General features: G+C 37.3%; 1 protein-coding gene across 6 annotated transcripts in view; it reads right to left on the bottom strand.

Moving 5' to 3' along the window:
• LOC133044846 (cyclic AMP-dependent transcription factor ATF-7) overlaps positions 1-22,778 on the bottom strand; it is a 91,463-nt gene that overhangs the window by 57,581 nt on the left and 11,104 nt on the right. For 4 of the 6 annotated variants that reach the window (XM_061126650.1, XM_061126659.1, XM_061126667.1 and 1 more), the window contains exon 2: positions 18,444-18,512. The exons of 1 other annotated variant lie outside the window; for it this stretch is intronic. In XM_061126650.1, coding sequence (XP_060982633.1) covers positions 18,444-18,491 — 48 coding nt within the window. In that variant the 5' untranslated portion in view covers positions 18,492-18,512. Of the gene's footprint in view, positions 1-18,443; positions 18,513-22,778 lie in introns of those variants that run through there. One more of the 6 variants, XM_061126689.1, reaches the window with a different exon arrangement.

The following is a 22,778-nucleotide window of genomic DNA, read 5'->3' as shown; positions in this document are numbered from 1 at the left end:
TGAGACAAAGTAAAATGGAAATATAAAATACTGAAATTTACAGTATGCAGCAGAAGCAGTTCTAAGAGGGAAGCTAAGACCAATAAATGTGTACCTCAAGAAATAAGAAAAAAATCTCAAGTAACCTAACTTTATAGTTCAAGGAACTAAAAAGAACAAACAAGGCCTGAAGTTAGGAGAAGGAAAGAAATAACAAAGATCAGAGCAGAAATAAATGAATTAGAGACTAAAAAGACAATAAAAAAGATCAATGAAACCAAGAGCTGGTTCTTTGAAAAGATAAACAAAATTGACAAACATTTAGCTAGAATCACCAAAAAAAAAAAAGCACTAAATAAAACAAGAAAAAACCAAACAGAAATGAAAGAGGAGACATTACAAGTGATACCTCAGAAATACAAAGTATCATAAGAGACTACTACAAACAACTGTAAGTCGTCAAACTGGACAACCTAAGAGATACGGATAAATTCCTAAAAACATACAAGTATCCAAGACTGAGTCATGTAGAAATAGAAAGTATGAACAGACCTGTTTACCAGTAAGGAGTTTGAATCAGTAACCAAAAATGTCCCAACAAACATAGGTCCAGGACCAGATGAACTGTACCAAGCATTCAAAGAATTAACACCAATCCTCAAACATCCAAAAAATTAAAGAAGAGGGAACACTTACAAACACATTTTACAAGGCCAGCATTACCCTGACACCAAAACCAGAATATCACAAGAAAAGAAAATTATGGGCCAACATCCCTGATAAACATAAATGCAAAAATCCTCAACACCATATTAATAGAATTCAACAATACCTTAAGCGGAATCATATACCATGGTCAAGTGGGATTTATTCTAGGGATACAAGGATGGTTCAGTATCTAATACACCATTCAATGTGATATACCACATTTACCAAATGAAGGATAAAAAATATTCCATCATCTCACTAGATGCAGAAAACATATGACAAAATTCAACATTAGTTATGATAAAAATTCTCAACAAAGTGAGTATAGAGGGAACATACCTCAGCGTAATAAAGGTCACACATTTGACAAGCCCATAACATCATACTGAACAATGAAAAGCTAAAGTTTTCCTCTAAGATCAGGGACAAAACAAAACACCACATTTACCGTTTTTATTCAACACAGTATTGGAAGTCCTAGCTACAGCAGTTAGTCAAGAAAAAGAAATAAAAGTCATCCAAATTGGAAAGGAAGAAGTAAAACCATCATTATTTGCAGATGATACATAGAAAACCCCAAAGACCACGAAAAAATTCTTAAAGTGAATTCAGCAAAGGCTGAGGATAAAAAATCAATTAAAAATGTTGTATTTCTACACACTAATAATGAACTATCATAAAGAAAAATTAAGAAAACAATACCATTTATAATTGCATCAAAAAGAATAAAATACCCAAGAATAAATATCACCGCAAAAGTGAAAGGCCTGTACACTGAAAACTCTTAAGACATTGACAAAAGAAAACTGAAGAAAACACAAATAAATGGAAAGATAATCATGTTCATGGACTGGAATAATTAATACTGTTAAAATGCCCATACTATCCAAAGCAATATACAGGTTCAGTGCAATCCTTACCAAAATTCTAATGGCATTTCTTACAAAAAGAACAATCCTAAAATGTGTATGGAAGCACAAAAGAATCTGAATAGTCAGTGAAATCTTGAGAAAGAACAAACCTGGAGGCATCATGCTCCGTGATTTCAAACCATATCACAAAACTATAGTAATCAAAACTGTATGATCTTGGCATAAAAACCAACATACACACACAAAAAAATACAAAAAAAAACCCAACATACATATCAATGAAAGACAGCCCAAAAAAACCCATGCATATATCGCTAATTTATGACAAGACTATACAATGGGAGAATAGGGAGTTTCCTCAAAAATTGGTGTTAGGAAAACTGGACAGTCACATGCAAAAGAGTAAAAACTGGACCACTATCTAATACCAAATACAAATATTAAAATTCAAAATGGATTAAAAACTTGAATGTAAGACCAAGACCTGAAACCATAAAACTCTTTAAGGAAAAAACAAGAGGCAATAAGCTCCTTGCCATCCATATTGGTGACTGTTTTTTGGATCTGACACCAAAAGCAAAGGCAGCAAAAACAAAAACAAGTGAGAATACAACAAACTAAGAACCTTCTGCATGAAAAAGAAAATCATCAACAAAATGAAAAGACAACCTACTGAATAAGAGAAAATATTTGCAAAATATAAATCTGATAAGGAGTTAATATCCAAAATATATAAAAAACTCATACAACTCAATAGCAAAACCTCACACAATTCAATTAAACATGGCAGAGGATCTGAATACTTTTCCAAAGAAGACATACAGATGGCCAACTGATACATGAAAAGATACTGAACAACACTATTCCATATCCATGGATACAGACAGCCAATCATATATGGAATCTTAAAACAAAACAAAACCCCACCAAACTTATAGAGAACAAATTGGTAGTTACCAGAGATGGGGGGTGAAGGGGGTCAAATAGGGGAAGGGGGTCAAAAGGCACAAATTTCCAGTTATAAATAAATCATGGGGATTTAATGTATAGTATGGTGACTACAGTTAATATATTACATATTTGAAAGTAGCTAAGAGAGAAAAAGTTTTCATCCCAAGGAAAAAAAATTCTGTAATTATGTAAGGTGATGGATGTTAACTAGATTTACTGTGGCCATAATTTTGCAGTATATGTAAATATTAAATCATTATGCTGTACACCTAAAACTAATATAATGTTATATGTCAATTACACCTCATTTTAAAAGAAAAGAGCAAAAGCCATACAATAAAGATAATCTTTTCAACAAATAGTTCTGAAATAGTGCTTTGCAACAACTTGAAATCCATAAGCAAAAGAGTGAATACAGACACAGACTTTAAACCTTTTGCAAACCTAATTCAGAATGGATCATAAACGTAAATGTGAAACACAAAACAATAAAACTCCCAAAAGATAACATAGGAGAAAACCTAGGTATAATCTTGGGTTTGGCAATGACTTTAGAGATAACACCAAAGGCATGATCAATGAAAGGAATAATTGATAAGTTGGACTTCATTAAATAAAAACTTGTGTTCTGTGAAAAACAATGTCAACAGAATGAGAGAAGGCAAGCTTCAGCCTGAGAGAAAGTATTTGCAAAAGACACATTTGATAAAGGACCGTTATTCAAAATACATATAGAACTCTTAAATCTCAACAATAAGGATGGGGCTTCCCTATTGGTCCAGTGGTTAGGACTCTGCACGTCCACTGCAGGGGGTGTGGGTTTGATCTCTGGTTGGGGAACTAAGATCTCACACGCTGCCCAGTGCAGCAAAAAACAAACAAACAAAAACTCAACATTAAGGAAACAAACAACCAAGTTAAAAAACAGGCCAAAGACCTTAGCAGACATCTCACCAAAGATATACAGATAGCAGACAAAAAACCTATAAAGAGATGCTGCACATCGTATGACATCAGCGAAATGCAAATGAAAACAACAAAGGCATACCACCACACATCTATTCTACTGGTCAAAATTTGGATCACTGACAATACCAAATACTGACAAGGGTGTGAAGCAAAAGGAACTCTCATTCACTGCTGGTGGGAATGAAAAAGGACAGAGTCACTTTGGAAGACAATTTGGCAGTTTCTTGAAAATTTACGTCCACACCAAAACCTGCACATGGATTTTCACAGCAGCTTTATTCACAACTGCCAAAACTTGGAAGCAACCAAGATATCCTTCAGTAGGTAAATGGATAAATAAACTGTGGTACATCCAGACAAAGGAATATTACTCATTGCTAAAAAGAATTGAGGTACCAAGCTATGGAAAGACATGAAGGAATCTTAAACACATATTAAGTAAAAGATGACAATCTGAAAAAACCTACATACTATATGATTCCAATTACGTGGCTTTTTGGAAAAAGCACAGCTTTGGAGACACCAAAAAGATCAGTGGTTGCTCGGGGGGTGGGGAGGGGGGGCTGAGGGGAAAATGAATTCCCTCATTCAGGGGGCACAGAGGATTTTTATGGCAATGAAACTATTCTGTATGATAATATAATGATGACTATATGTCATTATATATTTTCCAAACCCATCAAATGTACACCAACAAGAGTGAGCTCTTAGGTGAGCTGTGGACTTGGGGTGATTATGGTGTGTCAGTGTACGTTCATTAGCTGAAACAAATATGCCACTCTGGTGGGGCATGCTGACAACAGGAAAGGCTACGTTTGTAGGGAAGCAGGGAGTATATGGGGAATTGCTGTACCGTCCTCTCAATTTTGCTGGAAAGCAATCTTAAAAATTTTTGGAAACCACCAAGAAAAGTAAATTGTTCCAAGTTTATTCTCAGAGTGCTTAGAAAAGAGCCTGAAAAATTAAGCCTGAAAAAAAAAAAAATTAAGCCTGAAGTAGAATGAATACTCATTGCTTATATGTCTAATGTGAAGACAGAAAAGCATGGCATAGCAGAAAAGTCCAGCTTTCAAACAAGAATTGTTGTCTCTGTGACAGAGCTCCAATCTAATTATGTCCTAGCCACTGATTTTTCTATCACCACTTCCCCTTTGTTTCAGAGACAGCATCCACGACCTTCTGTCCATGTGGTGGAGGAAGAAATTGCTTCCCAGAAAGGCTTAGCCCACTGCATTTTACTAGATAAAGAAAAAACAAAAAGCCATTCGACTCTGACAAGCCGATTATTGTCTATGGAGGAGCAAAATGCCTCCCTTAGGACCGCAAGGTACAATATGTTCAAACCTTTAACCACTGCTCTGCCATGAGCTGCTATATGTGTGCACACAACTCTCTCCTCTGAGCAATCACATGCATAACTGAAAGTATTAAGCCTCCAGGAAGCCCTGTCTGGCTGTAGCTTTAAATGCATATAAAGTACAATTAAAAGAATGATGAAATAGTCTCCCCTTTTCACTTTTGCGATTATCTAGGTAAAAATTAAAAGGGAGGAAAAAGAAAGACTGAAGAGGGAATAGGCAAATTACTGAATCTAACATGATGCCTGATAGAACATATGTAGACATATAGACCCCCGAAAATTTAACAGTAACTACTTTTACTGTTCCCTTTCAATACAGTTTAAGCAGACTACAGTCTCTTCCTTAATCCCAGGAAATACCTGAAACTGAATAAACATAACACAGTGAAAAAAATTAATGCACACAGATTGCCACTGTATAAAAAAAAATGATGCTCACTTAAGTGACAAATGTCTGTAATATTATTTGCCCACTCTGGTATTATACAGCTATCTCCACCTACACACCACAACAGATCTTTAAAACTATCTCAACAACTCTCTTCACTTGAGTCAAATAACTTAATGGCAGTGAAAGATTTTTGTTGCTACTGTTGTTCTGGTCAGTAAGCTTGAGAACAAAGATACAAAAAGGAGGTAACTGAGGCTAGCATTAAAATGTAAGGCCTTTTTCTTTTTTTAAAAAATAATCATCTAATCATCTATCCTGCTAAGCTGTCACCGTCTACCTGATAACCTCTTAGGAGCCAAGCTTGCAGTTTCTTTATGATAGGTTGTTGCTCTCAATCACCTCTCCTTTGTATTTAAAATTTTACAGAAACTACAGGCAGGAGACAGACAGACACACACACAAACACACAAACATGCATCCACACACACAACTTGTGGCTTGTCAGAGGTATCCAACAAAATAAACAAATGAGATCTTTGGACATCCAGAGTTATCATTTTGATAGTTTGTGACCTTGCCCAATAAGGAAGGCATTCTCAGCTCGGAAGCCAAGCATTTGACTTCTTTGTCAGAGGTAGAAAAGAAAAGACTCCAGTCAGATATATCCTGCGGCTGAATGCAGTTAGTTTCACATAGTCCACAGTTATATAATGAATCACTATCAGAATCAAGAAGGAAATGTACATTTTAAGCAACTTTCCAGTAAAGGATAAAGACATTCAGACAAAAAAAGAATACCTTTGCTAAAAATATCAACTATAAGACTCTCCAATCTCTTTTGGTCCTTTATGTGTTCGTGTATATATTTTTTAAATCACAAATTATTTCACATAAATATTTCCATGTATCTACTTGGTTATGTAATTCCACTTCCAATGATAAAATGTCCACTGCATCAACACACCACAGTTCATAAGAGAAAAGGAAAAAGTAGATACATGGAAGTGCTATGACGTCAAAGAAGGAAAGAATGTGAGATCTGAGTGGAGAAGAATTCTGTTAGTCAACAAGTTAAGACCTTCCATGCAATCATACCTCCAAAAAGTCAGAAAATAAATGAGCTATCAACCACTGGACAGATCACATATCTCACTACATTGGTAATACACTCCAAATCATACCCTGATTCTACCTTAGTCATGTTTCCTCTTGTTACCAATTAGTACTACAGCCTCAATAACAAAAGCCCCACTGCTACATGGCACTACATAAAGCAAGACACCCAGATGCCATCCTCTGCATCTTTTTTTTTTTTTTTTTTTCAGTTCTACCACTTTATTGCTACCAACCCATCTCCCTCCACCCTCGTGCACACATGCTCTGGCATGTAACCCCATGGACTGCAGCCTGCCAGGCTCCTCTGTCCATGGACTTTTCTAGGCAAAAATACTGGAGTGGGTTGCCATTTCCTTCTCCATATCCTCTATATCTTATAGCCATAAAACTAAGAAGAGAAAGAAGGGAATATGAAACAGGAAGTGACCAAGTCTACAATTCACAAAGATGATACCACAGTGTATCTTTGGGCCTATTAGTGGAGAAGGCTGAAGCTATGGTTTTTAGGTCACAGTTTTCTAGTTCTATCTACATTTCTGGTTAGTCAAGAATTAGTTTTCTTTCCCATCCTAAAATCATGCCCCTGCTACTAAATAGTGGTTGTTTGCCTCACAGAGTTAGATACATCTCAGCAGCATTCCCAGGCAGATAAAAAACGCAGATTAATAAGGCTGAGGCAGTTGCAGAGATGGCTCTTCATTTTAGTAAGAACTCTTATCTCTTCATACAGGCAGAGCTCAGCTGGTGATCCAGCTCTCTCTGATATGGCAGCCAGATGTCTATCTAGATCAGTAACAAACTACAGCTAGGACTTAAACTTAAGTGATTGCATTTGGACCAGTGCAAAAAAACCTCATCACTTCTTTTTTTTCTTCCGTGCTAGGTGTGCATATTTACATGTTTATGGTAAAGAATAAGGAAGCAATTTATCCGAGTAAAAGTGGTCTGAAGGCTGTCTGGCCTTATAGCTCCATCACAAAGTACTATCTGACCTTGTACAAGTTATTTAACCTCTTCGAGCCTTAATTTTCTCCTCTGTATTGTAAAATGAAGATAACATTATACATCCCTCAGGGGATTTCTAGGCTAAATAAAATAATATCTGTAAACTACTTCTGCACAGTATGTAAGAGCTCAGTTAGCTTTAGTTATTGTTATTCTGCTGTTATTAGACATGGATAAAATTAAACTGTTTTCTCTGCTTTTGTTCGCTCCCATTCCCCCCATATGATCTCCACATAATCCCTGTAAATTATATAAACACAATATCTCCTCTAAGTTGTAGATGTATGTATGCATACATATGATGTTGGCCTGCACTAACTGATGTTAACTCTGAACATTATTCTATAGCGCCTACCCTAGGTTAGTGTTCATTTTTACCATTAAGTCATCTCAGTTCAACAAGTAAGGAAATTAAATAAGTGCTGAGGCCAAGAATGAGTCTCATATGTAGCCAAATCTAAAAGGTAAAGAGTTAGTATCTCTATGAAAAGAGATCTTACCTAATACCATGGAGTTAACATTCTAAGTGACAGGAAACTTGAATCCCAGAACTAAAGAAATCAGGTCACTCCATTTCTCCCATATTTTATCAACCTAAAATGTCCATGGGAATTCCCTAGTGGTCCAGTGGTTAGGACTCCACACTTTCACTGCCAAAGACACAGGTTCAATCCCTGGTCAGGGAATTAACATCCTGCAAACCTGGAGGCATGGCCAAAATAAATAAATACTAGTAATAAGAAATAAAATTTCCAAACCAGGACAAGCAGGAAATGTCTCTATCAAAAAAGAATTAAGTTGTTTCTAATGGTTATTGGTGCCCTTAAGATTTATGGTGGTGGTGGTTTAGTCCCTAAGCCGGGTCCAATTCCTTTCAACTCCATGGACTGTATATAGCCTGCCAGGCTCCTTTGTCCATGGGATTTTTCAGGCAAGAATACTGGAGTGGGTTGCCATTTTCTTCTTCGAGGGATCTTCCTGACCCAAGGATCAAACCCAGGTCTCCAGCATTGCAGGTAGATTCTTTATCGACTAAGCCACCAGGGAAGCCTTAAGATTTATACTTCTTTAAAAAAAAAAAAAAAAGTTTTATACTTCTTGGGAATTCCCTGGCAGTCTAGTGGTTAGGACTTGGAGCTATCATTGCTACAGCCAGGGTTCAACCCCTGGTCAGGAAACTAAGACTCTGCAAGCCATGCATCATGACCCCCCCCACCCCACACACAATTTATACCTCTCAACTAGTATTTAGCAGAAGGAAGTCAAGATAGCCCAAACAAAGCTAACAAGTAAATCTGTTTATTTTTGACATCCTCATAAGTTGCCATGTCTCCTCTGCTCAGGGGCCATTCCTCCTAAGCCAGTTCTCATCTGCTCAGCTGTGTCTTTGTGACTCTTTGTGGCCCCATGAACTGTAGTTGGCCGAGCTCCTCTGTCCATGGGATTTTCCGGGCAAGTATACTGGAGTGGGTTGCCATTTCCTACTCCAGGGGATCTCCCTGACCCAGGGATTGAACCCACGTCTCTTACATCTCCTGTATTGGCAGGTGAGTTCTTTACCACTAGCACTGCCAGGGAAGCCAGTTCTCATCTACTAACCCCTAACCCAAATAAAAACTTCTATTACCTTATGTGGGCTTCCCTTCTGGCTCAGCTGGTAAAAGAATCTGCCTGCAATGTGCAAGACCTGGGTTTGATTCCTGGGTTAGGAAGATCCCCTGGAGAAGGGAAAGGCTACCCACTCCAGTATTCTGGCCTGGAGAATTCCATGGACTGTATAGTCCATGGGGTCACAAAGAGTCGGACATGACTTAGTGACTTTCACTTTCACTTTATTACTTTATGTAGACAATATTATAGCTGTGTTTGTTAAACTAAGTGCGATTCACAGCTCCCATATTTTTAAAATAATATTTACTTACATGAATCTTTAATTAATTTAAAAGTATAGAATTTAATTTAACTGATTTTTTAAATCAAATATAAGGCTGCCAATGGGAGAGGAGAGATTTTATTGTTCCCAGCTTCAACAAATGAAAAGGAACCATAGGCTTTACTTCCTCTCACCTTGCCCAGCCCTAATACTTTGACTCCCCAAACAGTCCATTCAGCATTCATCCAGTTCTTAGTCCCAATATGTAGAACCAGTAAGTATGTCACCAGGCAAGCCAAGTCTTGAACATCAGAGAGACTCCCAGTACAGCTGACCACGTAAATCTCCCTAGATTTGATTCTTGTACTTTGAGAGAGACCTCAGGGCTATGACCTCACATGGCTTAATTTTCTCTCCTCCTGTTTCTCAGCTATTCCCAGTTATATATCTGCTCACGACTTTAAAAAAATCAGAGGAAGGCATGATTCTATATGAGATTCTGGGCTTAGATGATAAAGAGTCTGCCTACAATGCAGATGACCTGGGTTCGATCCCTGGGTTGGGAAGATAACCTGAAGAAGGGAATGGCTACCCACTCTAATATTCTTGCTGGAGAATTCCATGGACAGAGGAGCCTGGCTGGCTACAATCCATGGGGTTCGAAAGAGTCGGACAGGACTGAGTGACTAACACTTTCACATGAAGACAGTAAAAAGATCAGTAATTAGCAGAGTCTGGGGTGGGGTAGTGGATCAATAGGTGGAATAACTGGGGATTTTTAGGGCAGTGAAACTATTCTATTTGACACAGTAATGGAGGATACACATTATTATATATTTGTCAAAACCTACAGAAGGTACAACACAAGAGTGAACCCTAATGTAAACTTTGAACTTTAGTTAAAAAATAATGTATCAATATTGGCTCATTAGTTGTAACAAATCTACCCCACTAATAGAAGATGTGAAAGTTAGAGGTGGAACAAGCCAGGGGTATATGCGAATTCTCCTTACTCTCTTCTTATTTTTTCTGTAAATATAAAACTGCTCTAAAGAAACAAAACCTATTTATTTTTCTTAATTAGAGGAAACATTGGTTAATAATCCCCATCAGGTACAATGGCTAATAAGAGCCAAGATAAGCAGTGAAAGAGGAAGGCAAAAAAGTAAAAAAATTAAGATTATAGGGCTTGATTTCAAACTGGAGAGGACAATAACTAAAGACAAGGAAAGAGACTTGAGAAAGACAACACTCGCAGCACTTTTATAGTGACTGATGTGGAAAACACTAAAGCCAATGTTATCTCCCTCAGAGAGAGAGAGAAGAGAAGCCAAGCTTATACAGGGACTGAGATACTCAGAAAAGCCACCACCATTAAGCCTCTGGCATACTTATGAGTGTCACCCTGATGCCTCTCCCTGTGGCTAAGAAATCAGAGCTTGTCATTGTAACCGAGTCTGCAACCTGTGCTAGTGCCAATCTTTACAGTAGACTGAGATATTTTTCAGGAAAAATCAAGGGGTAATTGACCAGTATAGAAAGAGGATCTGACCCTTGGGAGGAGAAAAGAGGCGTTCCTTTTGCCATTGGATGATTCTCTCCGGAATAATATAAATGGCTCTCAGAGAGATTATGTATTTGATAAGCAGAGCTACAACACTGACAGCCAATCTGCTGAATGCCTCACAGAGTACTCAGCTTTCTACAATGACTCAAAGTGCACAGCAAAGCTGCAGATTTATTCTGCTGACTTTCCTTGCAGAGCTCCTTAAGTTTTTCAAAGGCAAAAAAAAAAAAAAGAACTCTCTCCTTCCAATCCAAGGAACTGCAAATTTCACCTGGGATCTAAAGACAGAACCATGTGTGTTCCAATTCTGACATTATCGATGGGAACAACAAGATTTAAAAGTTGGAATGAAAAAAAAAAAAAAAAAAAAAGTTGGAATGATGGCTGGCAATTTTAGTCTTTAGAGCAGAAGTTGGTTCAGCTCTTCAATCTGCCAGCAGAATCGGCAGCCACACAGGGCACATGGTGTGCCAGACTGGGAATGGGCTAATTTCACAAAATTCATTCTCATTCTCTCTGTACTTTCACATGACAATTGCAAATAGTCCAGATTCTTACCAAAGCACAATCTTAGGCAGCATGTTTCACTGCACAAAGAAACTTCGAAGTAAAAACACAAAGAGATAAATCCCCAAACTTCCAGCTTTTCTCCATGATGCTTTCCTTCTTGAAATCCTTTCCTTAACCTGGTAATCTTATGTGAAGACTTAAAAAGCAAAATCTATCTACAATAAACTATTAATAGCAGCATTTCTCCCTCACAATTTGTATGTCACTTCTTCGAGATGAGATTTTTAAAAAAGAAAAGCTTTCTATGCATCCTAACTGGAATGTAACAGCCACGTGCGATAATTTATAGGAATTCTCTCTATGGTTAAATAGACAAAAGAAAATTAAGCTGAAGAGTTAAAAGATACCCAACTTTTAAAAAAGCTTTTTAATGTTACCTTATGGTAAGACAAGATTAAAAACATTAATGTTTAGAGGTAGTCAGTTTTATTTTGGTTTTCAAAAACATGTATTATTGTACTGAGCAAGTACCCCAGAACAGATACTGGAGGAAGGGGACCAGTATAACAAGATACAGAATAGAAAATTATAAGCAAGCTACACCAGAATAATATTTTTCCCCCAACAAAATACATAACCTTTTTAGAAAAATGAAGAGGACAAAAATTAAAATGTTTTGCTTTATAAATAATACGGACAAACAACATATGCCTTAAATTCTAGACATAACCCAAAGTCTAAAATTTTAGCTAAATGCTAAACATTTACTAACACTTGCAACTGTAACCCTTTCAAAGGGATTTATCATTTAGTTATAAAGACAATTAAGACTGAAACCTGGCCATGACCAAACTTCAGCTGAAGAGGCATTTCTTGTATTATAAAGTCCAGTTTAAAAGGGGCATTTTGTTTCATTTACGTCACCAGCATAAGGTTAAAAAGCTTAAGTTTGCCCAGTTACACCCTTTGAGCAGAACACTGAAGTTCTCTTTCTTCTCCTATGAAAAAGCATTCAGAGAACATCTCCTGCACCTTGTTCATAATGCACAATTTATCAGCATTTTGTTTCCTTTCTAAATGGCTGGGAGGGAAGAAGAGCTCCACAGCCACTGTGCGTGGTTAGTAATGGCGTTTTTACTTGTCATTGTACAAAGCCTGTTAAATATTTACAACACAGACAGCAATATCTAGTCCTAAACACCCAGTTGTGAGTTTGAATTTTTTTAGAAATAAATCTATGACAAGTTTTCTCCAGCAAAACGCCAGAAGACTCTCCTAACAGCTTCAAGAGACCCAGCGGGTCCAGAGGAGCAGTTATAGGCCATCTGGTGATTACTTATTATTATTTATACAGCACTGTAGATGTACACACAGATGTGTTATGAATCCACATACAGGGTAGGCCTTAACAAGGGCTTCAGACAAAATGCGACTGCTGAGCAAGTCAATCTGCATTAAAGAAACATGCTAACCAGACAGAGGGAGCACACTGACTGTTCTTCAATCTGCCTCATTAGCTGGAAGAGTATTTGATAAAAGAATGAAGAATTCTATATAATGCTGACAATATCTTGTAAGTTAACAACCTAGCAATACGTACGTGTTTTGCAGGGATGGCAAAAGAGGGATAAGTGAAGGACAGGCTCTCAGATCTGGAAGGCAGTATATAAACTCAGCAGTTTGTAAAAGAAGGGACTCGGAAAGAGCCCCTTCTCCTGACTAAGGATGAACTGAGATGCAAAGATAGAGGATTTTTTTTTCCACCAGAAAAATTCAGAGAACAGTTTCTGGGCTCCCATTCCAAATATTAAGTCATATCCAAGGAAAAACAAGAGTGAGTAACTGAAAATTTTCACCTTAATTTCTTGAATATAGCTTCAATTAGATTCATATAACATTCTCTCTTTGTGGCACACTGGAACAGGGATGCTTTTAACCTACTATGCTCTTAGTAACATAATAACAAATGTAACACAAAAAACTAAAATAACAAACCACTTGTTTCTAAGGGCAAGTGTCAAGAGTGCCAGATCTGACATGAAAAAACTGGGGTTTAATTTCTTGCTCTTAACATGTCTACATTTTTTTTCATCCCAGTCCCAGTTTTTTTCTTTACTATGTGTAACAGTGGTCTACTTCTATTACAAGATTACATAAAACTGCAGCATTCTCAGAGTGGACTGAAAGCTATTACAAAATCAACATATTATTACAAAAAACAAGGTTAGCATTTGGCCTAATTGTGTATAATGCAGTGTATTTTCAGCAGCCTGACAGCATGCAGGCACTCTTACCAGATGGGAACTGGATGAATTATTGAAGGAAATATGAATTATTAAATAAAAATTTGAATTTTTTTAAACTCTTGGCAGGGGGTGAGAAAAAAAGGCTTATTTGTTTGCCTTAAACTGTCCTCACCTGTCGAAGCATGTAAAGATAGCACGTATCACCACAAATGGTATTTACGTACCAGAGCCATTTTTTCCTATATTATTCTCTAATTCAAGATGCTCCCCTAACATAAAGAATTAGTAAACAGCACCAGTCATTCTTCCCTGCTTTTCTTTTGTGCCAATGCCAGTTAATAGGAAAACTTGCCAAAGGGACAGAATTAAAAATCCAGAGTCCCATAGTACCAGTAGGGCCCACTTAATGGGAGGGCTGGGATAACAGGAATAATCTCTATAGATGTGGGTTATATAGGCAATAAAATACACACCTTTGTAGCATGCCAGCATTTAACCAATCATAGAAGCTATTTGTTGCCTCATATATTACAAAGCAATAGAGATTTAAAGGATAATGTTCATGGAGGCAGAGGAGACAAAGTAATAAACAGCACTGGAGGTTGGTTAAATGCCAAGTGAAGCCAGGACTACAGCACCATAAACATTATTCCTATTATATGACAAGATAAGGAGGTAAAGAAGCAGCCCTCCATCCCACCACAACTAGGGCTCTACTGCTACCCTTGGCCTCAGAAAGGGAAAGCAAGCCCTGGAGGTCTATGAGCTAGTTATACATTTCATGTCTCAGAAAGATATGAACAGACTCTCAACCTGTACCTAAATGTTCTCTGGGAGAAGAGAAGATCTGGTAGTAGATACCCTTGGGGGGGGTGGGGGGAATACAGCCCCTCAGGGACACAATGGACAGAGAAACAATCAAAGGATTTTTCCTTAAAAGGACAAAGTTGATACTGAGTGGTTATGATAGAAACCTTTCTCAATGGCTAATAATGGGATGATACTAATTATTCATTAATAGCATCTTCTCAGAGGAACTGTGTTCCTGTTCTTAAGGAAATAGACATTCTAAGTAAAAAGCTTATATAACCAGCTTCTGCTCAAAGACTTGATTATGGTAACCGGAAAGGCTACTTAAATCTGCATAATTTGTACTGCAAACCAGTGTCATGTGCCTGAGAGGGAGGTATAGGAATACAGAAATTGTTGACACTTGGTAAAAAAATTGGACTAGGAACTCCCTGGCGTCCAGTGGTTAGGACTCCATGCTTTCAGTGCCAAGAGCCCAAGTCCAATCTCTGGTTAGGGAACTAAAATCCCGCAGGCATGGGGGGGGGTGGGGGGGTGGGAAATTGTGGACAGAAAGTATCCAAAAGGTTAGGTTATCTAACCGTATCCACACGAAGTAACACCTCAAATTCAAGATTACTGACACAGACACAGTAGTAATTTTTCGTGCTTCCACATGCAATAAGAACAATTTTATAATCCACTTTCAAGTAAAAGTGCCTCTCAAAGCTTTAAAAACTTATAAGACTTCCTAGATTCAGCATCAAACTGTATTCCTATTATTTTAATAACAGAGGCAAAGCTATTTACAGTTACAGAATTTGCTATCTTATAAACATTTTAAAACCCATAACACCTCAAATTCAACCAGCCCTTTACCACATAGTAGCATCTGGGGCTCTGTTGCCTTAACAACACTAACCCATTCTCTAAAGGCAGTTCTACTAACTATAACTGCTACCACATTCCATAGAGAGATATTAGCAGGGATATTACTTTCCCCAAGTTCCTCTTCATGAGGGTGATGAGGCGTCAGGGGAAACAGAGACTCTACAGGAGAAGAGGAATGAGAGAGCTCAGAAAACCCTATCACCTGTCTTTTCAGATAAGAATGCAAAGAACACAACCTTCAGCAACCATCTTTTTTTAAAAAGTACATGTAGCGTATTTAGAACTCAGCTGTGTCACATCAGACTTACTGTTGGGAAGTGGATCATGAACAGAATCCAAAAATAACAGCCATTAAAGACCTAGCAACCAAAACATGTTTACGTATCCATTGAAGGCCCGCTGGTTTTGATTATATGGTGGACAGCATAATCCGCTAGTCTATTTTAGGTGAATTTTCCTTTCACCTCCCCTTAATATTCAAGTGTAAGATGATTTCTGAGTTTAGGGGTATACAGGGCAAAACCTGGGCAGAGAACAGATATTTAAATAATTACAGGATTCCTACAGGTTTTGTTTTATGCATAAATCTCTTGAATTATAATTTACTTTCATTCCTGCTTCCTCTAACTGGTAGAAGCCACTGATTTTTGAGGTTTCTATGGTTGCTGAGTTCTAAACATGCCTTGTGAAAATTACCATGGTCCTTATTACCTCTCCTGGGACTTATATAACCTTTTTATTATTCTTCCATTTCTGGAGTAACGACTTTGAATCAATGACGATCGATTATAAATGGGCTTGAAGGCCTCAAGGTGGCTCCAGAATGAAACCATTTTCAAGGTATATGAGGAAGCTGGAACAACAAGCCAAGGGTAGTTCACTTTACCAAATTTATCTTCTCTGCCAGATTTTCACTATTTTATATAACATAAAGCAATCACAGTAAATCTTATAGAGACCTCTCTAGAGTTATTTGTTACTAGATATTGGGGGAAACTTGAAAGGAGACTAAACATAACTAAAGAACTACAGTCTTACATGACTAAGTTTTTGACATGCAAAGGAGGTAAAGGATGAATCATGCTACCCCAAAGCCTTAAGTTACAGCTTTTTATCCTTTTTTTCTATGAAACAAGTAACTTGAATCCAAAAGAAGGTAGCAATCTCCCTCAGTTTGATATTCACTGAGGGGGGAAAAAAGACTTCAGAATCTATGCCAGAGGTTACAGGAATCCTAATAACCCAAACACCAACAAACAATTCAGAAATGGGAAGGAGGAGTAAGAGAAGGAAAAGGCTTATGGAAAACAGAACCCGACAACACAAGAAAGAACTAAAGAGTCTGTTTTCCTACCTCTAGTTCAAAAATAATGCAAAACAAAAACTAAACCCTTCTGGGATCTCAAAAATTTCAGTGAAAACTACGTTTTTCTGATGAGACAGCCTGAAGAAACCCTATTGATATATTTTCTTTCTTAGAGAGTTTAAGAGATGCTTTTCCTATGTATTCCTTTATTTTTATCTTCCATTTTTATTTATTTAAGTCCTTGTCTGGGTAGTCTAAGCATACAACATCTAAGTGGGCACTGAGCAGCTTAAACAGTTCATGAAGAAAAATAATCTTTTCATCAAAAGTGCAGACTTTTAAAGTAAGTGAGATAAGTATTGTAAAAAAAGGTACCAGGTATCAATTATGGGAGTCACAGTAAGTACAATTATCAACAAATTCACACACAAAAATTTGGATAAATCAGATTCAGGTGTGTACTTCAATAAGCCATCTGAAAGGTGAAATAAACTTAATTTTCCAAGTGGCTTCTATTGAAAAAAATTATATACATATATAAACCTTACAATGATAAATACTCAGAATATATTGGTTTTTCTTAGTCTTTTATGAAATGTTTAGCATTTATTTGAATCTGGAATCGCCCTTCTGACTATTTCTTGTTACCAACCCACCCCGTTCCCCCTCTCAAATTCTAATTCTTAGGAATCTCTGGAACTTACTCTTTTCTTTTTATACTTCTCTAAGTATTTACAATGTTTAATAGAACTGGTCTGCAATCTCACATACTACCTGTAAGTGTCACTGGACAATCACATGACCTATTCCTATGTATGTGTGTTAGTCGCTCAGTCGTGTCTGACTCTGTGACCCTGTGAACTGTAGACCACCAGGCTCCTCTGTCCATGGAATTCTCCGGGCAAGAATACTGGAGTGGGTTGCCATTTCCTTCTCCAGGGGATCTTCCCGACCCAGGGACTGAACCTAGGTCTCCTTCATTGCAGGCAGATTCTTTACAATCTGAGCTACCAGGAAACTCTGGACATATTCCTAATGGAACAGAAATTCAACCCTTCAGGCTCCAGAAAATCAACTCATGAGAGAAATAAAACTTTCTTGATAAGACTTTCTTTGTATTCCTTTCTTCATCTTTTATGGAACATGGCAGAAGGGGAGGGTCCAGGAGTAAGAGTTAAGAAGGTATTGAATAAAAAAATGAAAAAAAAAAAAAAGGCAGTTTCAACAAAATTATTTAAAAAGTACATGATGAAAAACTATTTGATACATAATGATATTCATATAAACCATGACATGGCAGCTAACACACAGGAGGCATCTAACAGCATCAGACAGGGAAAATGGCTGAGAAATCCTGTGTTTATATATTGCTGTGAGAGCTTGGGTTCTATGTTGAATTTGTCTTTCCTGGACAGGTATTTGCCTTAGCTGCTAACAATGATTTTCTGGGTCAATAATCAAAAGAAACTTCTTTTTTTCTTATTTACAAAATCTAAAATAGGTTCTGCCAAATAGAGGTTCACAATGAATGGGTGCATTTTCAGCTACTTATCCAAATATGTTGAACAGACTTTTATATTCATGAAGGCTGAAGAGAAGATATTTCTAAACTTGCTTTGTATTTATATAAACAGCTTCAGAAAGGGTGCAAGAGCAACATGTATTCCTAAACACAGTGTGCTGGGAGACTAACACCAGTAGAATAACAATATGAAAGAGAGCAAGGCAGATTTCATTACAGTAGAGTGCCTACACTTCCTCATAACTTGGATTTACACACTGCAAATCCTCTGATCTGATTACCTCCAGTGATCACGTAAAACACCGGCTTTAAACTCTTTGCCTTAGTGATAAAACAGCCACTTTGATTCACAACGAGACATTCACAATAAAGTATATTGTAAACGTACCTGTCCACAGCCCGGGGCATTGCACACAAACGGTCTGTCGTCTCCCATATTTCATAGAGCAGAGCGGAGCTGAGGAGGGGGAGGTAGGGGGAAAAGTTATGTTAAATACGCTGGAGTTTAAAAAAAAAAAAAAGTGCTTCAAAAATATCAAGCCCAGAAACAGGTGTTCCAAGAATGCTGTCTATCAAAGCTGTAAACACAGGCTACTTTGGGGAGACCCATTAGACAGGTGGCATATGATCTACTGTGCCTCAATTTGAACTTTTAATTAGAAAAATGTAGACCTGAAGAGTCAAGGAATTTCAAACCTTTTGCTAGATTTTCCCTCTTTCTGCTATAGAATATAACACACTTCTCCAGTCTGTTGAATTACAACCAGTGTAGTTCCCTACGTCAATAAATCCACTGAACGCTTGATGCGGAAGCCATATTTCTGAACTAGAGAAGACCAAAATTTGTCATTTAATTAATTAAGGGATTATAGGAGGGGTGCTCCATTTTACAGGGCCATAATCTGGCTCCCTGGTGTATAAACTATGAGACTGCTGGCAAGGGCCGTTTATCCCAGATTATTGCCAAAGAAAACAAAGCACCCATCCTATTGGGCTACATGGGAAATGATTTTCATTAATAAAAAAAATAAAAATAAAACCTTTCTCTCCCTACGGGGAGCCTACTTCTCCCCCCACCAATCATCTGTGGCAAATGGAGAAATATCGGTGCCCTTCCCCCCTGATTCTATTTATGGCTAGGTTTTTAAAAGCAGCAATAAAACAAATGTCGACTCTTTGGGGGTTTACTGGGTGAATATGTTCCGGCTGTTTGTGCTGCTCTCGGCCAGAGTTCTTGGACTGCTCTGTTGCAGCCAACAGATGTGAGCTGCTGCAGGGGATAAAAGAAATGGCACTAAAAGGCATCACCATCCATCCTCTCTGTTTCTCCGAAGAATTAACAGGGTTTATACTGTTGCTGTTTTTTAATTATTGAAGCTAAACTCTTGAAATGTTGATCAAAATTCTTTGTTAAAGAACAGTAATTCCAAATGAATGTGTTGGGGGAAATTTCTCACATCCTAACTAGAAATAAAAATAGAGATGGAGATGGATAGATTAGAAATATAAATCATAGTAAAAATATTCCTGAAAGATATACCGTATTTTGAAGGAGTAAAAGAGAAAAAAGGGAGGGTCACAAAAATAGTCTTTTAAAATAAAACCCCTCAAGGACATTTTCAAACATCCTTCTACGAGAGAGAAAGCTGTATGAAAGAACAAGAACAAGGGAAGATGAAAGAGGAAGAACTACAATCTGAATATGCCTAGAAACGATTTCAGAACTGTAGCCAAATTCTGAATTTTTATCTTGAAGATAAACCAAAATGTCAGGTTAACCTCAGTCAGGTCTACATCAAAATAAAATATTAAAGTGCTAGATGGAATCTGGCAATCAGAAACTTAAAAACATGCTTAAAACTCAGATGGGAGTGGAAACATCTCTCCTACTCTGTTAAGACTCACTCTGGGGTTGGAAGCCTGTATTTCTGGTAGTCTGATCAGTAATTCCACAACTAATCGGTGTTTAAAATTGTGGGGTGCCCCATAAAATAGAAAGGGCTTCTTAGTAATCCTTCAGTGTGATAGGAACAGAGTCTAACTATGAAGGAAACTGATGCTGCAGCACTGCTGTAATGGAAAAGAGCCTGTATGTACATAGGTGTACACAGATTTATATCACATTTAGCCAGGATAAATTGCTTCAATAAATTCTGTTCCTAGGAGAGGCCAGTTCAAGCTGATGACTGGGTACTGGGAAAATGAGAGCTTTATTCTTCACATAGCCCCAGGACAAGGGGGTTTTCTGGTTTGTTTGTTTATTTTAAATACATGATGATTTTTTAGCACTTTCTACAACTACATCATAGTGCAAAAAATAAATACAAATATCAATATATAACAGTAAATACATCCAAAGACCAATGCCACTATGACTGAAAACTCAGAACATTTCTGGAAAGCAACTGATCTCCGGAAAAATTCCTAACAACTGCTGTGCTAGAGATAATTCTACTTCCTAGTCCCAGAACCTGCTTTCCTAATATAATCACTAAATGAGAATTTTATTCCAACAAGATCCTCTAACATATTTTTAACCGGGAAGCAAACTACAAGGTCTAGAATAGATATAACATAAAGAACCAGGCAGGATTCCTAATTTTTTACCTCGGTTGTGTTTTTGGAGGCTAAGTTTTCTCAGTTTTCTACCGATTTAGAGGGAAAAAAGGGTCTTGGCTGAGGAATGGGACAGTACTGGAATGGTTTTCCTCAAACCACAGAATTCAAAATTTTTGATTTTGCACAGTCACATCACAATATATGGTTTTCAAATTTTATTTCATGGCTCCCTTACTAAGAAATAGAGATGAAAAACTATGATTTTCTAAAAGTGGGGAAAAGGGCAAAATAAGTTTGGGGGAAAAGCATTAAAATGTAACAGAAGCAAGCATTCTCATGCCTCTTAAATACTCAAGTTTGACAGTCACTAACTAGGATTTCCTGCTTCCTTCCCATTTTGTTGGCTTTGGTTTTGCCATTTTCACCAAAGGGAGACCACAATGGGAGGAAGGAGGTCTTCTCTCTTAAATACCTACAATTCTCCTTCTTCTTTTTTGGCTGTAACACAACACATGGGATCTTAGTTCCCTGACCAGGGATCGAACCAATGCCATCTGCACTGGAAGCATGGAGTCTAACCACTGGACTGCCAGGGAAATCCCCCTACAATTCATTCCCTCAGTCTCTTGCCTTCTTTCATTTCCATCATTCTTGCTTTTAGCTTTAAACTGATTTCTCTTAAAAATGAAATATTTAACTACTATAAATGATCTGTCTCCCCACTTAAAAACGAATTTCCAGTTATCATCCTTTAAAAAATTTCTCTTTCATTCCCAATCTGTTGTATCAACTGCTGGACATAAAGAATGCCATTGCTTATTCCTCTTTGATACTTAAATCTCTAATTATGAAAGGTCAAACTGATGTCTTCTCAAAAATCAAATAGCAACACATTTCTGTAGTACAAAGACTGAGACAAAAAGTGAAATCTTGAATGATGATGCTGTCATTCACTAGAATTTAACTCATAGCCCATCTGTAACTGTACTGCTTGACAAGTAGATCATGTGTCCAGGCATGGCACTCAAGTCTGTGGTCTGTTTCTCAATCTATTCTTCAGGATGAAACTCAAGCATTTTACAGAACTAAGCAATAAATAACAGCCAGAGGATACACATATTTAGAAACATTTCCAAGGAAAAGTGAAATGCTCTCAATGGAGGTCTCAAAACAGGAAAACAAAGATGCAAAAAAGGGCTGTCCTAGGGGCCAAGAAAAAGGCTCACACACTCAGATTCACCAGAATGCACGAATGATAAAAACTGGTATTCACTTAAAAGAGAGAAAGTTATTTGAATGCTGACAGAGAAAAAAGTGAAGAAAATCCTAGGTTTAGAGAATGATTTTTAATGATTGGGGTTTTTTAATAGAATCTTTCTTATACAATTTTGTCAGAGTCAGAAATATATCCTAAAATGTATATAAAATGTATATACATAAGTATATATATGTATATCTATACTTTTTTTAAATAGAATGAGGATGGAGTCTGTCACTGAGGTCTAGAAAGTCAGTTCTCTGGAACTGGTTGTAATATGATCATTTCTTTAGTAACCAACTGATGTTAATAAGATGACCCAACTTTAGGTAAGGAATAAAAGCCATGTACAAACACACCCAAGGGCCTGTTTTAGGTTCCTAATAACAAAAAGCAGATATTGCTAAGTACAAAAAAATGAGAAGGGCATATACACCATAAACATCAAAGATTCATGAAAATCTAGAAGGGGTTCAGACTAACTACCATGCATTCATTCAAAAACATTACTAAGAAACTACTAAGTGCCAGGCAAAGTAGACATAAAAATAAAGACAACAGTCTTTTGCAAAAAAAGAGTCTTTCATCTGTGTGAAAAAAAACCCAGAACTAGACAGTAGTTAAAGCAGTAAAAAACAGATTTTATTTAGGAGTATTGCAACAGAAGCTAAGAGACTTCAGTACATAACTGGGCTCAGTTTTGAATACACCATCAGTGACTGGGAATTTATAGCCAAGGTATAGGGTGGGGGCCAGTGACTAGAAAATTACCAAGAGGAAACACAAGGGATAAGGAAGAGTCTGGTTAAACTAACCTAGCAAGATTCTTCCTGAAGACAGGCCAGGGTGATCAGACATCACCTGAGGGATGGTAGAGGATGAAGAATCTAATCAGATATGAGCGTG

Source organism: Dama dama, chromosome 3 (genome assembly GCF_033118175.1).
Source record: "Dama dama isolate Ldn47 chromosome 3, ASM3311817v1, whole genome shotgun sequence".
In the NCBI taxonomy this organism is placed as follows: Eukaryota; Metazoa; Chordata; class Mammalia; order Artiodactyla; family Cervidae; genus Dama; species Dama dama.
Note: the sequence above shows the minus strand (reverse complement) of the source record. Positions and strands in the feature narration are given on the sequence as shown.